This window comes from Amborella trichopoda, chromosome 1, assembly GCF_054954075.1.
Source record: "Amborella trichopoda isolate Santa Cruz 75 chromosome 1, AtrichopodaSantaCruz75HAP2 v2.0, whole genome shotgun sequence".
Taxonomy (NCBI): domain Eukaryota; kingdom Viridiplantae; phylum Streptophyta; class Magnoliopsida; order Amborellales; family Amborellaceae; genus Amborella; species Amborella trichopoda.
In genome coordinates, this window is record NC_142336.1 from 36,289,026 (window position 1) to 36,307,428 (window position 18,403).

The window sequence follows — 18,403 nt, forward strand, 5'->3', positions numbered from 1 at the left end:
CCTCATATCCCCATATTTGTGAAATTTAAAGGTCGAAAGTGGTGTACATCAAACTGATTAAATCTTATTGATAGAAGGTTCAAGAAGTCTTACTTTTTTTTTTTTTATTCATACATCATAAGGTTGTAATGATCGATTAGAGGGCTTTTCAGTCTGGAAACAACCTTCCTTAATAAATATTAAAGTTCAGATCGCTTCTACAATATTATAGTGTCATGATAATTTTTGAAATCATCATATCACTAAAATATAAAGATGAGTAATGATCTTATAGGACCCTCTTTCACCCATGTGTGTAGGGCCTCAAAGTTGGTACGGATATCTAAAAAAGTTATCATATGGGTGTGGGACTTGATTTTTCTATAGATTCGTGTCAAATTTAATGGTGATCTTTTGGGGTCTTACACACATGGGTGGGAGAGAGTCCTATATGATCATTTCTCTATAATGATACCACACTTTTGAAAAACCATGTTTGTAGTATTTTTGTGATCCCAAATTTTGAGTGCATAATCTTTTCAATCCCAGTAATCAATTTCAAAAAAATTAAAACTTATTTTTTACCTTAGATATAGTCAAAATGAATCCCCTCCAATAATAAATTTGGACCATTCATTTGGTAAATTTCAAGATCTAGGCTTTTTCTAACATTATTAATATAGTGGTAATAAAGCTATCTAAAAATTTTGGGAAGGGAAAATATCTTTTTAGGGCTTGATCTAAGTATCTCATTAAAATGTATGGTTCATATTAATTGGCTAAACAAATATTTTCTACTTTGTATTTTTAAATTTTGATTTTTTTGTGATTGATCATTAGAATGAAAATAAGGCATATTTAAAAATTGGGCTCCAACAAATAGCCCATATATAGTTTTTTAAGATTGTTTCATTACATTATTATACAATAGACGTATGCAATCACTCCAAGTGTATATATATATATATATATATATATGGGTGCGATTTGTATAGAGCTGAGGCTCAAAACAATCAAATTAGAGCCTACCTTCAAATGGTATCGAGAAATGTAGTTTCAATAGTGGAAATTTTTGCGATAGCCTTAAACTTTATTTTCACCTTTGATTATAAAATTTAATGCTTCAAAAATAGCGTAGATCGAGCAGATCTATGAAAACTTGATAATCTTGAAAATTGACAGTCCAAAATGCGTTACAAGATGCACTATTTCCAAAGCTTGAAATCCATTTTTTTTCATGCCCATGCATCTTGATGATCAATTTGAAGATCTTTGGGCATCAAAACAACTTTTTGCTAGTGAACTTTTTTAGGTAGGCTCTAATTTGATTGTTTAGAGCCTTGGCTCTATATAAACTTTCTTCTACACACACACACTTACATTTGGTACAACGTGGTTACAATTTATCTTGACCATTGGATGTGAAATTGGGTGGCTACATTTATTTCATTGACCAAGCTCAACGTTCAAAAGAAATTTTTTCAAACTTTGTAATACATCCAAGCTATCGGATTTCACATTGTATAAGTAATTGTGACCTCCTTGTTCAAAAGAGAAATGGTCTCAATGTATATATATATATATATATATATATATATATATATATATATATATATATATATATATATATATATATATATATATCTTCTTCTATATCATCTTCTATTTGTAATGTAAGTATTTGAAATTCAGCTATGTCAGGTTCAGATGTATATGTAGGAGTGACTACATGATCAGCTGTTCTTTTGACTCCTTGTAATTGGAAGTCTGAAGATGTTGTAGGCATTGAAGGAGAAGAAAGTATAATAACATCGGGAGTAGTATGACAAGATTTTCTAGCAGGTATTAATGGGTTTTTATTTCTTTTCCTATTAATATCTATATCATCCTGTACTAGAGGCTGTTGAAATTTTATTTCAATATTTCCATCCTGATGTTCTATCATTTGGTTTGGAATATTATTCACTGGTACTTCTCTGGGTTGGTTTGCATTTTGTAATACTTTTTTCAGGAGGGTATGTACTAGCAGTAGTAGTACCATCCGTACTAATATATGTTTTTTCTTCTATGGTTTGAAGAGTATTAAATGGAGGAATGTTTATTTTATATTGAGTACATATTTCTTGTAATCATATAAAAAATCCTTTTGTTTCTCTTTCTTTTTTCAAAAATTTATTATATTTTTGATGAAATAATTCTATTAACCTAGGTTGGAAGGTTTGAAGATTGCGGATAATGACAATCTGGACAATCAAGGGTCCAGCGTGTTCCCCTAAGCGGCTCTTCCTGGCCTTAGCGAGTACTTTGCCTAGACTTGTCCTTTCGTCTCTTGCCTAAACTCTCGCACCAACTTTTTTAGATGTAAATTTAAGTAGGTTTCTACAGTAATATTGTAACTTTTTACTCTTAACAGTTTACTATTTTACTGTTGGCTCTGATACCAAAACGGGCCGGGATCTACAGTAAAAACTTTATATATTGTTTATAGTAAGTATGTAAATATTAAACTGTTATATTTTAGTATTTCTTGTAAGATTTTGTAAAAGTTGAGACAAAATAGAATTATGCAGATGAAAGGTAGAATTGATATATCGATGACTAACCACTGTGTGTGGTTGAAATCCCCTATTTTAAAACTAAACACTATTTTGAATTGCATAACATTAATATAACATCAATATTTCATTCTTATAGAAATTTGTACAGGTACATGTAGTTATATAGAAAAGAAAGCAAACTGTAAAATTGCAAGTAACGGACTGTATATGGACTGTATACAAACAAGTAACTATCTGTGAACAGATTACAAAAGGAATAACACACTTACTGTTTACATATGCAATAACTGGAAAATAGTTTCCAGTGTTGAGGGCTATAGGAAGGAAGAGAATGAAGATTGCAATCACACATGCTAGGTATAAAGAAAAGGAGGAAAGATAGAGCCTGGAAATCAAAGTGACCTGGTATCCATGAGTTATGAGGTCAGGATAGCTGTTGTATAGCAGAGTATCTTCGGAGAGAGAGAGAGAGAGAGAGAGAGAGAGAGAGAGAGAGAGAGAATGAAAGATGAGAGAGGAAGAGGGCTCTTGAGACTTGAGAAGAGAAGGGAGCTTATTGTGCGACCTGTTATTGTGAAGGCCGAAGGTGGCTTATATAGGCGAAGTGAGGAAGCTTAAGGACGAAGCAAAGAAAAAAGGGAGATGACCTTGATGGGACAAACAGAAGAGAGACAAGATATAAAGTAAAAGGACAAGACAAAACAAAAACAAAATGCAAATAGTATTTTTTTGTCGGGAATAGGACAAAATGACATCTTGCAATAGTATCTTTTTTGTCTTCTTGTGTCGGTAGGCTGTCTTTTTTCTAGTCTTCTTTGTCTTATATGTCGGTGTGCACAGTGATGGTATCCTGGAATAGTCTTATATATATATATATTAAAGATACCACAAAACGCTTATAGACGAAAATGAATAGTGATTTTGCCTATCTTCATCACCATCTAAACTTCATCGCACGGTCACAGTTGTTCAGTAGTATTTCAATTTTCATTTTATTTTTACTAATCGGAATGATCAAAAATTTGAAGTGTGTGTACATCTTAGTGAGATGCACCTAATAAAAATATGAAAAAAATAATTCGTAAAAAATAAATTGATCAAAATACCCCAGTAAATTTTTGGGGGTGTTTTAGTCAATTTATATTTTGTGAATTATTTGTTTCATATTTTTATTAGGTGCGCCTCACTAAGATGTACACACGCTCCAAATTTCAAGTAATTTGGATTTGCAAAAAAAAAATTAAATTAAATTGGAGTGCAGTTTGTATAGAGCCTGGGCTCTAAATAATCAAGTTGGAGCCTACCTTCAAATAGTGCCGAGAAATGTGGCCTCAATATTGGAAATCTTTGTGATAGCCTTAAAATACATTTTCATATTTATTTATAAATTTTAAAGCTTTAAAAATAGTGTATATCAACAGATCTATAAAAACTTGAAAATCTTGAAAATTGACGGTCCAAAAATGCATTACAAAATGCACTATTTCCAAAACTTGAAATTCATTTTTTCTCATGTCCATGCATATCGATGTTGAGATGATCGATTTGATGATATTTGGGGAATCAAAACCTCTTTTAATGAAATTTTTTATGTAGGCTCAAATTTGATTGTTTATATATATATATATATATATATATATATATATATATGGGATAATCTAAACTTCACGACCCTTCAAATTATAAAGGTTAAAGATAGAGAGAGTTGTGGAGGGGAGTAGATCTTGACGTTAAATGGTATCAGAGCCAACTCTGTAGATAACTCGGTTAGCAACTCCGTAGATAACTCTGTTAGCAACATAAATCTTTGTTTTTAATTTAAGGCGTATTGCAAGTAAGTGTTAGTATGTTATAAGGTAGAAACACTACTGATATTTACCATTAGAGAAAGTTGGTCCGATAGTTGAGGTTAGAGACGCTCAGACTCCCAGTCTAAAGACCGTTAAGGCTAAGAGAGCCGCTGAGGTCGAAACAGACATAAGAGGCAGTCAAGGAGGACTGTCCAGATAACACTCATCCGCAACCTAATAGTGGCAAATTTCATTAGGAATCTATCAAGTAATACACTATCACAAGCTAGTAATACTCTAAGGGTAAAAACAAAGAATAAGTTGTAATAGATAATATCGAAAAACAAATCACAAATTGGAATATACCTAAAGTGCCTATTTCAAATATATATAATACAGGAACTTTCAAATTAAAAGTAGGTTATGCAATAAACACTGTAGAACAAACAGTATCAGTAACTAGTAATCAAGAAAACTTTCAATTATTATCAAATAAATGAATACAGGCACATAAAGTTAAAAGTTATAATTATTTACATATAGGATTAATTCAAATAGCTATTAAACCCTTAACAAGATTAGGATTAAATAATTCTATTCTAGTATGTTTAAGAGATAATAGACATAATAAGTTTTCTGATTCCCTATTAAGAATGATAGAGTCAAGCCTAAGTAGTGGACCAGTATATTTTAGTTGTTTCCAGATTATTCAATATCCTTAAATGATCTTAATATCTTAAAAGTATTAATATTAAATCTTAAAACCCAAGGTTTTGATATGTTACCAGAATCTCAGAATATCGCTATTGTATGTAGAATATATTACAAGGTAATGAATACATTATGTCCAAATGCTGTCCAAATAGATACCGAAGGAAAAACTACTCTTTTCCAAACAAATATTGAAAATCAAATGTAATAATTCCTAAAACCATACAATGGTTAGATATTAAATTGCCTGAAGCTTGGAACATAAAAAATGGAAATAATCATTTAAAAGCACCCAATAGGAATATTCCCGATAGACTAATAGAACACCAGGATGGGAAAGTAGAAATCCAATTTTCTAATCAAATAATAAGGGATGATTCAAGTATAGATTCAAGTATACTTCGTCAACATATATTATCAAAAAATAATATTAATACCATTGGAGAATCATCTAGACACTCTACATCAAGTAGAATGAACCCAAAAATACAAAGTTTATTAAGAACAAAAGATAATATAGTAATTCCACAATATCAACCCACATTGAAAATTGAACCAGATCTTGTTGACATAGAAATGGATTTTCAAATATTAACCATCACTAAACCATTATCTAAACAATGGATAGAACAAGATTATCTTTCTAAAGAAAATAAAGATATACGGGAATGGTATTTAAAAAGATTTCAACCGAGATTGATAGAACTATTCTATAAAATATATAATAAGTTATATAAATAAAAAACATGTAATATAGGGTTCTTTACATGGCTAAAAAGAACATTAATGGAAAGAAAAGTTGAAATTCCAGATTTTGAGAAAAATAAAATAAGAACCATAGACAATCAATATACTACATATCAAACAATAGAATGTATAAATATAACTAGTATACATCCTCCAGAAAGAAGTATAATTATAACAGGATCTAGCAAAGAAGGAGAAAGTTCACTTGTTTCTGAAACAAGAGCTATTCCTTATAAAATGACAACTGGATAAATTGTTCATTGCACTGAATTAATTCCACACATAATTGAACAGAATAATTATACAAACTTATATATGCAATCCATAGGAAAACAAACTATGAGAATAGAAAATATGATTTAGACCAAATCCCATTCCAGAACCCAAAAGGACTTTATTATTTAAACCTCATCCTGAATTAAATAAATTCCGTATGATTGAAAACAATAAAACTTTAATGGATCAACTTATATCCAAATTAGCCGATTTAGATATACAAGACATAAAGGGTAAATCAAAATTAATACCAGAATCTTCTACATTAACTCTTCAGAAAGAAATACCAATAATAGAAGACACTATTGAACACCAGACATTAGCCTTCACAGAATCAAATACTCCACAAATCTAGAGAATAGCATATGGTAAAGGTTGAAAACCTGCTACTGCCAGCCCTTACCATCTTAGACCCACACCAGTTGATATTCAATTTGAAGAAGATTTAATATCCTATACAACTTCCTACTTAGGAAGATCAATAGTCAATTGGAATATTGATGGCATGGCTAAAACCCAAATATTAAATACTATGAAACATATGACAATATATGCTTCAGCCTGCAAAATGGTTGGCAACCAAGACCAAGAAGTAGCCAAAGCCATAGTCTGTGGATTTACTAGCTGGTTAAGAGGATGGTGGGATTTTCACCTCCCTGAAACCCTAAAAATCAGATTTTAACCAATACTCGTCAATGGACTGTTAAGAATGAACAAAATCAAGATATCGTCTATTCTGAAAGTGATGCTGTTAATACACTCATTTATACTATAACACTTCACTTTGTGGGGAGTACTGCATTAATGGAAGCCCGATCTGAAGACTTACTTTCTAATTTGAGATGTCCAACTTTATCACATTATAAATTGTATAAGGACGTTTTCTTTTCAAGACTCTTATCCCGAGAAGATAGCCATCTTGACTACTGGAAAGCAAAATTTATTTCAGGATTACTACATTTATTTGTTGAAAAAGTCAGGATTAGACTAAAAAATAAACATGGTGGAACTATACAATATTCTGCCTATACATTAGGAGAATTGTTAGCAGAAATATGTGCTGAAGGACTAGCCCTTTGCACAGATATGAAATTGAAGAAGCAATTGGATAAACAGAATTTGACAGGTAAAAAAGAATTAGGTGATTTTTGTCAACAATTTGGTTACCATATAGAACAAAGTAAAGACAAAACTCATAAACATCAACATAAAAAATATAGACCAGAAAAGAAAGAAAGAAAATTATATAAAAGAAAGAAGAAAGAAAAATATATAAAAAAATTCTTGCCCAAAGACCAATATAGGAAAGGAAAAAGAAAAATAACTATTTGTTATAAATGTGGCAAAGTGGGCCATTATAAAAATACATGTAAAATTAAGAAAAAATTAAATGCAATTATATTAGATGAAAACATAAGAAATCAAATATATGATATTATCCAATTAAATAAAGAAGAATCTACTTCAAGTTCAGAAAATAATAGTAGTAGTGATATTTCTCTTATAGGACAAATAGAAGATGAAAATATTATAATTTCAAACTCTTCTGATATGGAATGTTCTTGTAGTATGCCATCTTGTAATATGTTATCAAAAGAAGATTCATTAATCTTAGACATCATAGATAAAATAAATAACCCTGATGAAAAAAGAGAAATTCTAACTCAATTTATTAATCTTGCAAAATCTAAAACTAAAAATACTCTTTTAATAAAACCCCCAGATGAATATAACTTTGCAGATATAATGAAAAGAATGAGCCAAAAAGAAACTATGCAAAAAGAACCTACTATAGCTGAACTAAAACAAGAAGTAAATGAAGTAAAAATAGAAATAAACCATCTCAAAAATAGAATAAAAATATTAGAATTACAAAATGAAGTTAATGGAGAAATAACTGACTCGGATGAAATAGAATTCACCCAATTAGTAGATATACCTGAAACATCAGGAACAAAAATAGAAGAAATAGACACTAATATATCTGTAAATATAATAAACAAAGTAATAACCCAAAAATGGTTTGTAATAGTTAAAATTATTATTAATCAAGAATATGAGTTTCATTCAATAGCTCTTATAGACTCATGAGCTGATTTAAACTGTATAAATGAAGGATTAGTACTTATAAAATATTTTGATAAAACTACTCAAATATTAAATACAGCTGATGGTAGTAGACTATTTATAAAATATAAATTATCCAATGCTATAGTATGTAATAAAGAACATTGTTTTCCTACACTTTTCATTATGGTAAAAGGTTTAAGTCAATCAGTAATATTAGGAGTTCCATTTCTTACTTTACTATATCTAATACTAATCACTCATACATGAATAGAAACTTCCATAGCTGGAAATAAAATCATATTCGAATTTATAGATAAACCTAAACTCAAAGAAATTAATAATGTTAAAAAAATTATCCAAAATAAAGAATCATTTTTGTACTCATTAAAAGAAAAAATCCTTTATAAGAATACTGAACAAGCATTACAAAAAGAAGAAATACAAAACCAACTTAAACAAAAAATTGAACAAGAAATTTGTAGTAAAATACCAAATGCTTTCTGGACCAGGAAAAACATATAGTAGGATTGCCATATGAAAATGGATTTGAAGAATAAAAAATACCAACTAAAGCAAGATCTGTCCAAATGAATTCAACCTTATTAGAAACATGTCAAAATAAAATAAAGGATTTATTAACTAAAAACTTAATAAGTCCAAGTACTTCTTCTTGGAGCTGTGCTGCATTCTATGTTAATAAAAATGCAGAAAAAGAAAGAGGTGTGCTTAGACTAGTTATAAACTATAAACCATTAAATAAAGTTTTACAATGGATAAGATATCTAATCCCAAATAAAAAATATTTATTAGATAGATTAGCTAAAGCCACAATCTTTTTTAAATTCGATTTAAAATTAGGATACTGGCATATACAAATAAAAGAAGAAGATAAATATAAAACTGCATTCAATGTACCATTCGGACAATACGAATGGAATGTGATGCCATTTGGTCTAAAAAATGCTCCATCAGATTTTCAAAAAATTATGAATGAAGTATTTAATCCATATTACAAATTCATGATTGTATACATTGATGATGTTTTAATATTCTCTGAAAATATAGATCAACATTTTTAACATATTAATGTTTTTATTAACGCAGTAAAACATGCAGGACTAGTAGTCTCTGCTAAAAAGATTAATATATGTCAAACTAAGATTAGATTTCTAGGACATCATATTTATCATGGTATAATTATCCCAATAGAACGATTTATTCAATTTGCAGATAAATTTTCAGATATTATATTAGATAAAACTGAATTACAAAGATTCTTAGGTTGTTTAAATTATATAGTTGATTTCTATGAAAATTTAGCATTAGATGCTAAACCACTATATGATAGACTTAAAAAGAATCCTCCCAAATTGACAAATGAACATACCCAAGCTGTACAAAAAATAAAACTCAAAGCAAAGGAGTTACCTTGCTTAACTTTAGCCCAACCTAATACTTTCAAAATAATTGAATGTGATGCCTCTGAATTAGGACTAGAAGGAATATTAAAACAAAAAATCAACACCACTGAGCAATTGGTAAGATATACATCCAAAGCATGAAATTCTACCCAACAAAATTATTCTACTGTAAAAAAAGAACTTCTTGCTATTGTACATTGTGTTACTAAATTTCAAAGTGACATTTTAAATACTCATTTTCTTATTCGTACTTATTATAAGGCTGCAAAAGATATACTTGAAAAAGATGTGCAAAACTTGGTTTCGAAACAAATTTTTGCTCGTTGGCAAGCCATTTTATCATCTTTCGATTTTTCTATTGAACATCTTAAAGGTTCTACTAATCACCTTCCTGATTTTCTCACCCGCGAATTTTTGCAGGGAGGGCTACACTGATAGGTTTGATCCACTTGAGTTATCATTACCATTAATATTATTCAATAAGAATAGAGCAATTGAAAACCAAATTATGAATACTAATACCACACAACCCAAAGGAAAGGCTCCTATGGTAATATTCCTGGATATTGTCCCAATACAATCTCCTAATAGAGATTTGACTCCATATTCACTCAGTATCCCAAATAGTCCATTAAACTATCCTCAACACTCTAGCCAAATACCATCATCACCGCAAACTCCGTTGTTCATACAATCTCCAACCATACGAAAGCCTACAACTTCAGAAAGATCTCCATATGAAAATATTGCTTTTATAGTTGATGCTATCATTGAAAATGAACATGCTTCAGAAGACCCAAATACAGTGGCTAAATATTACCTATGCAATAACCTGAACCCCTCTAATGGTATGAAAACCAGATAGTGGTTTGAGATGATTTTACTTGAAACAGGTTCTATATATCTTACTCATTACTTTCATAAGAATTCAAAGATCATATCATATTCAAAGATGCAGATACGGAAGATACTGAATTTCAGTGAATGGGGTTCTGACCCTTCACGTTCCAGAAAACTACAATCTCTCGATTTCTCAAATAAACATTACCGATACTCTGAATATATTGATGTTTGGCATCGCATACTTACCATCCAAAACCAATATAATTCACACACCTGGTTCCTCCAGTTTAAAATGGTGGTAACCAAACCAGTTCCAAATTGGTTCCTAAACTTGTTTACAGTTTGTGGATCTCTCTCCCAAATAATGTCAGAAACCCTCTAAGCCTCTCAAGAAAAGTTTATTAAATATAATGGGAAGGATCCAAAGATCAATTATCATTTATATTTTGTTGCATTTTATCAGATACCATGGATACTTAAATGGTCATTTGCTATATCCGATAATAATATCAATAATTATGAATATATCCCATGCTTGGGGAAGCAAATTGCTGTGAAGTGGTGGGACGTCTTTGTCTACCACAATTTAGACCCAGAACATATTCCACTGAAACAAGTCCCACCTATCTTCAAACCTCCTTCTTACTTTCACCCAAATAAATTATCTGAATATATATCTCAAATGAGAAAGCATAATCCACAAGCCACCAGAGCCGAATTAGAAAAACAACTATATGAAATCTTTTTAGAAGAAGTCGAAAATGCTAATAAAACAGAAGCCATTGAAGAAGCCCAAGATACATCAGCCCACGGTATGTCTCAGAAGCAATCATTGTATTAACCTATGACCCGAAGGCCCGAAGGAAGCATATGTTTCATGATATGACTCAAGCAAACATGACAAGACGTAATATTCTTCTACCAATACATCCCATGACTCAACAATCCTGATGAAGTGACACAATATGCTGAAATAGTATCCTGAAGTGATATACTATGCTGAAATAGTGCCCTGAAGTAACATAATATGTTGAAATAGTACCATGAAGTGACCCAATATGCTCACCGACACCGATGAAGCAATGCAATATCATATATGACAAAATAAAAGAAAGATTCTCTCACTGTTGAAGACCGTCCGTGCCACCACCTTTCAAATCAATTTGCCACGCAGCCGCCTATTTCCTCCTCACCGTACCTGCTACATAAGATTCCCACTTCACCGACTGTAGCGAATCTTGCCACGTGGAGACTTCATAATTGCAGCGAATATTGCCACCTGTAGAAGATTGAAATACACTGAAGAAGCATTTGGAGTCCGGGGGTTATAAATAGAAGGCCTCTTCTCATTCGAAATCCATCGGAAGATTTCAGGAGTCATAGCAAGCTCAAACCGACTCTTCTCCTGTCTTCTTCTTCTTCTCCCTCTTCTATTGTAAAAATTTTAGTTAGGTTTTTGAGTGTTTAGCTTTAGAGTGTAAATGTGATTGTCATCTCAAGGATCTACCAAGATTCTGTCCACCAGAGTAGAAATCGTTTTGCAGTTTCTGTATCTGTACCTTGTAAGTATGTTGTAAGTTTGGTTTTCATCTGTAAGTTTCTTTACCTCTTTATACGTTATGTTATCACTATAAGTTCTTGTACACAGTATGTTGTCACTGTAAATTTCATTATAAATGTCTGTTATGTTGTCACTATAAGTTCCTTTACATAGTATGTTTGTCTGTATATTGTAACCATTATGTTTATATAAAGCTTGCATAAAAGTTATGTTAATTCGTATTGTTTTAAGTGTTAAGATTTATGAGAATACATATTCTATTTGGTTAGTAATAGATATAGCTCATTTTTCAATAGTCATACTAGTTTTATTATTCTTATACTTAGGTTATGTAAGATTAGTTTAAACTCATAATTACTAAGATTATGCTAAAATTAGTTTAGATTCATATGCTAAATTAGTTTCATAATTAGGTTCATATATTAAATAAATAGGTTCGTAGGTTCATAATAAGGGCAATTTTGTAAATATTACTACGGGACAAGGGGTACTTTTGTCATCTCCATAAAAGGCAAAGTTGAAATTTTTACTAAAAAGACAATGGCACTCTACAAAAATTCTAGGATACTAACTTCCAAAATGCCATTGTACTTTTGTAAAAATTTCAATTTTACTCTTGCTTTATAGTTAAGTTACCTAATCAAATAATTTTTTAAACAAAAAGTTATCATCTTTTTGATATATATACATATCACAACCCCTTCTAACTTTAACCTTTTGTATTTTGAGGGGTTGTTAACTTTAGACAAATATTATATATATATATATATATATATATATATATATATATATATATATAAAAGCTGGGATTTGCCCAAAAGCTGGGATTAGCCCACTAGCTCATATGAACATATGAGCCCAATGGCCCAGATGGAATCTGGGCCGATCTAACTATCCCGGATGTCTGGTAGTGTTTGAATTTTAATGTTTTTTCTACAAATCCAACTCACTTGAAATTTTAGGAGTGTGTTTATAAAAAATATTTGAATCTTTTAAAAATATCAAACAAATATTTTACATGAAATAAATTGACCAAGATACCCCCGAAAAGTTTTGGGGGTATTTTGGTCATTTATTTTATATTTTAATTAGGTGAGCTTTGATGAGAAGAACACACATCTAAAATTTCAAGTGATTTGGATTTGTAGAAAAAAAAATTAAAATTAAAACACGAAATGAAGTCGTGATCGTTAGATCGGCCTAGATTCAATTTGGGCCATTGGGCTCATATGTTCATATGAGCTAGTGGGCTAATCCCAGCCTGTGGAAAATGCTGAGATTAGCCCACTAGCTCATATGAACATATGTGTTCATATGAGCTCAACGGCCCAGATTGAATCTGAGCCGATCAGACGGTCACGACCTTATTTCGTATTTGAATTTTAAATTTTTTTCTACGAATCCAAATAATTTGAAATTTTAGGCGTGTATTTTTAAAAATAGGAGACTCTAATAAAAATATCAAAAAAATAATTTGTTTCATATTTTTATTTTTGGAGGTATTTTGGTTAATTTATATTTTGTGAATTATTTGTTTCATATTTTTATTAGGTGCGTCTTACTAAGATGTACACAAGCTTCAAATTTCAAGTAATTTGGATTTGTAGAAAAAAATGAAAAATGAAAAACCACTGGACAATTGTGACTGTGCGATGAACTTTGGATGGTGATGAGGTATGTGAAATCATTGTTCATTTTCACTTATAAGCGTTGGGAAGACTTATATATATATATATATATATATATATATATATAACTTTTCGCTGGTGAGCTTATGTTTGATTTCTAGTTGTAAAGATCCTAAGAAATTTTCTTTGTATTTCATATTCTGTTTGACAGTATTGATTTCTTTAATTTTTGGTTGGTCAATAAATTCAAATTTAATAGGTGTACCATGTGTATTTGTTTCAAGACCTGTATGGGAAACTGTAATTGGATATAATAAGGTAAGAAAAGGGACACCTAGGATCACAGCTTGGCTGAGTCCTTTGACCATGATAAATGGGGTAGGGAAGCAATGTCCTTCTGTACATATTTTTGCATTTGAAAGTTTATATTTTAAGACCGAAAGGCATAACGTTCCACTCATATTGTCCAAAAGGGACGTTGAAGGCTGTTTTGTATTTATCTTTTTCTTCTATTTGTATTTGCCAAAAACCAGATTTTAAATCGAATTTGGAGAAGATTACAGCATGTAACAATCGATCAAGTAAATCTTTCTTATTTGGAATGGGATATCTAATCCATTTTAAAACTTTATTAAGGGGTTTATAATTGATGACTAAACGAGGGACTCCTCGTTCTTGTTCAGCATTTTTATTGACATAAAAAGCAGAGCAACTCCATGGAGATGAACTAGGACGTATTAATTTCTTTTGGAGTAGATCATTTATTTCTATTTGGCATGTTTGTAATAATTCGGTATTCATCTGAATTGGTCTAGCTTTTGTTGGTATTTTTGTTTCGTTAAGACTTGGTTCATATGGTAATTCGACTATATGTTTTTTTCTATGCCAAAAAGCATTTGGTAATTCATTGCATATTTCTTTTTCAATAAAGTTTTTGAGATGTTGTATTTTTTGAATTATCTCAGGAGATTGGAGCTTTTCGCTGGTGAGCTTATGTTTGATTTCTAGTTGTATAGATCCTAAGAAATTTTCTTTGTATTTCATATTCTGTTTGACAGTATTGATTTCTTTAATTTTTGGTTTGTCAAGAAATTCAAATTTAATAGGTGTACCATGTGTATTTGTTTCAAGACCTGTATGGGAAACTGTAACTGGATATAATAAGGTAAGAAAAGGGACACCTAGGATCACAGCTTGGCTGAGTCCTTTGACCATGATAAATGGGGTAGGGAAGCAATGTCCTTCTGTACATATTTTTGCATTTGAAAGTTTATATTTGATAAATAGTCTACTGCCATCAGCGGTATTGAGAATTTGAGTAGTTTTATCAAAATATTTGGTAGGGACTAATCCCTCATTAAGACAATTTAAATCAGCACCTGAATCTATTAATGCTAAGGATTGAAACTCGAATTCGTCATTTATTACGATAGTTATTAACACGAACCATTTTTGGGTTATTACTCTATTTATCATATTTACTGAATGCCTATTGGATGATGATTCACCATGAGTCATTTGGTCTAAATAGTCATTGGGATGATATGACTTGAGTAAATGATTGAATTCTACTTTATCTTCTTCAGTATATAGTTCAGGGCTATTGTTATGAAGTTCAAGGATTTGAATTCTTGTTTTTAATTGGGATAATTCTATTTTTACATTATTGACTTCGTGTTTGAGGTCAGCTATCGTAGGCTCTTTTTGAGTAGCTTCATGCTGACTAATTCTTTTCATGATGTCAGAAAAATTATAATTATCCGGGGGTTTAACCAATGGTGTATGTTTTGTTTTTGATTTGGTTAAATGAATAAATTGAGTAATTATTTCTCTTTTTTCATTAGGGTCGGATATTTTCTCTATTAAGTCTAGAATAAGATTATCTTCTTTTGTTAATGTATGAATATCAGAGGATGAAATAGGGCATTTGCATATTTCATTATTATTTTCTATATCCGAGCTATTATCTGACCAATAAAAGTCATCATTATGTATTGTGCCTATAAAAGAAGTATCACTACTAGAAGAAGTAGTATCTGAGTCTGAACTATCTGATGAATCATATAATTGAATAATATCATAGATTTTATTTCTGATGGATTCATCCAAAGTAATAGAGTCTAATTTTTGTTTAACTTTGCATTGGCTTTTATAATGGCCTACTTTACCACATTTATAGCAAACAGGTAATTTTTTCTTATTTTGAGATAATTTAGAAGCAAATCGTTTTGTGAATCTCTTATATTTTTTCTGCTTAGTTGGAAAAGATTTATAGGTTTTGTCTGGTTTATCTCGATGTTTTTTCTTTTTATATACTTTATGTATTTTATGCGGTTTGGTTTTATCTATATGACCTTGGTCCATATGATAGCCAAATTGTTGGCAAAAATCTCCTAATTCCTTTTTACCACTTAGATTCTGTTTATCAAGTTGCCTTTTAAGTTTTAGATCTGTGCACAAGGCTAGGCCCTCAGCGCATATTTCTGAAGATAATTCTCCTAATGTATATTGGGAATAATTTATGACACCACTATTTTTATTTTTGAGGCGTTCCTTAACTTTTTCAGCAAATAGGTAGGGTAATCCTGCTACAAATTTTTCTTTCCAATGATCAAGGTTACTATCTTCTCGTATAAGTAATCGAGAGAAAAAAACATCTTTATACCATTTATAATGTGATAACGTAGGGCATCTTAAGTTAGATAAAAGGTCAGCTGTTCTAGCTGCAAGTATTGAAGTATTCCCTATGAAATGAAGAGCAATTGTATATATCAAAGAATTGACAGCATCACTCTCAGAATATACCATATCTTGGTTATGTTCGTTTTTTGCTGTCCACTGTCTAGTATTTGTTAATATTTGTTGTTTTGTTTGTTCATTCAGATATGAATCCCACCATCCTCTCAGCCACCCAGTGAATCCTGAAACTATAGCTTTGGCTATTTCTTGGTCATGGCTTCCAGCCATTTTACAAGCAGATGCATACATAGTCATATGTTTCATCGTATCTAGGATTCTATGATCAGAGATACCGTCTATATTCCAGTCTATAATAGTTCGTCCTGAATATGTAGAAGTATGACTTGTCAGGTCTTCTTCTAATTGTATATCAACGGGAGTTGGTCTCTTATAATATGGTCGAGCATTTATTGGTTGCCAATTCTTATTATAATTGATACGATTAATACTTTCTGGATTTAGTTGTATTTCTGAAAATGCCTTCTGCATATTTTGTATTGTATTGGCAATAGATGGTCCTATGGATGGTTATATGGTTTCATTAGTTTGGAAAAGCACTTCTTCTTGTAAAGTCATATTATCATGTTCAGGGATTTTTGCTTTTCCCTTATCATTATCTGGAAGAAGAGAATTTCAGATTCGTTATTAGGAATGGTCGAAACAAGTTTATGTAGCGGACCAATATATTTCAATTGTTTTCCGAATTATTCTGTATCATTAACAGATCCAAACATTTTAAATGTTTTATCTTTAAACCTCAAAACACAAGGTTTCGATATGATGGCAGGTTCTCAAAACATAGCCATTGTTTATAGAATATATTATAAAGTAATGACTACATTATGTCCAAACATACTTCAAATAGATACTAGAGGACAAACGATATTTTTTCAAACTAATATAGAAAAATCAAATACAATCATACCAAAGACAATATCATGGTCAGATATTGTTCTACCCCAAACATGGGCTATTCGTAATGAAAACCAACCATCACAAAACCCTATTCAAAATATTCCAGACAGGATTACAGAATATACGGATGGAAATATTGAAATACAATTTACTACAAATAATAGAATTCTAGATAATGCATCTATGTCAGAAACCCTGAGCAACCATTCTTTCAGAGATCTAGAACCCCCAAGAAAATCCATTACAACCTATGCTCGAAACTCTCCTATAATAAATACTCCATCAATACCAAAACCACAGATGGACGGATTTCTACGCACATCTGATAATATTATCATACCTCAATATAAACAAGCTGAAAAAGAACCGTCTGAAGCAGGATTTATCCAAGTACTACAACTTGAAGAAACATTCACGAGAGACGATATTATAAATGATTTTCTATCTCCAGAAAATAAAAATATTAGAGAATGGTATGTTAAAGAATTTAAACCTAGATTAAATGGATCTTTGCTTTCTCTCATATTCGCCATTAGCTTTTTCCCATTAGTTTCCCTGCCACCTGAAAATTGTAGAGAAAATGCCCAAGAAAACTATTTAATTTAGGTTGAAGTTTCTGTAAGGCCTAGGTTTATGAAAACAAAATAAAGCCGCATATCCAATCCTCGTCTGCAAAACACTTTCGGCAATGAAAACATCTGTGATGGCTCTAAAATCAATTTCCTGAACCGACAATAAAATTTGAAACTCAATAAATGATATCCGATCTTGCTGATCTTTGAAAACTTATTTTAGTGTGAAATGGGTGGTCTAGATAATTTGTTATAATATACACTATTTTTAGACCTTAAAATCCTCATTTTTTTTTTACAACCATGATTTTCAAGCCGAGATGATCCCGGTAACGGTTTTTCAATGCTTGAATTGCAATTTTTGATGAGTTACAAGATGATGGTTTACTTAATCTACAGGGTTGTAGCCCTATCAAACCATTTTACTTTAAATTATGCAATCATTGTCATATATATATAAATATATATATATATATATATAGGAAAAGTCTTCCCAACCCCTTTAGGTGAAAATGAACAGTAATTTCGTTATGTTCATCACCGTCCAAAGTTCATCGTACGGTCACGATTGTCTAGTAATTTCATGTTTTTTC

At 30.8% G+C, this 18,403-nt stretch overlaps 1 protein-coding gene across 14 annotated transcripts in view; it reads left to right on the forward strand.

Moving 5' to 3' along the window:
* Nucleotides 1–18,403, forward strand: part of LOC18433257 (NAD(P)-binding Rossmann-fold superfamily protein) — a 66,686-nt gene that overhangs the window by 22,398 nt on the left and 25,885 nt on the right. For 4 of the 14 annotated variants that reach the window (XR_016053267.1, XR_016053292.1, XR_016053306.1 and 1 more), the window contains exons 9-10: nucleotides 1,672–1,821; nucleotides 2,189–2,536. The exons of 1 other annotated variant lie outside the window; for it this stretch is intronic. Coding sequence is in view for 5 of the 13 variants with exons in the window: in XM_088863761.1 (XP_088719887.1) it covers nucleotides 1,746–1,805 (60 nt within the window). In the remaining 8 variants the exon portion in view is untranslated. Of the gene's footprint in view, nucleotides 1–1,671; nucleotides 1,957–2,188; nucleotides 2,537–14,549; nucleotides 14,800–18,403 lie in introns of those variants that run through there. 9 more of the 14 variants (XR_016053301.1, XR_016053314.1, XM_088863784.1 and 6 more) reach the window with 5 other exon arrangements.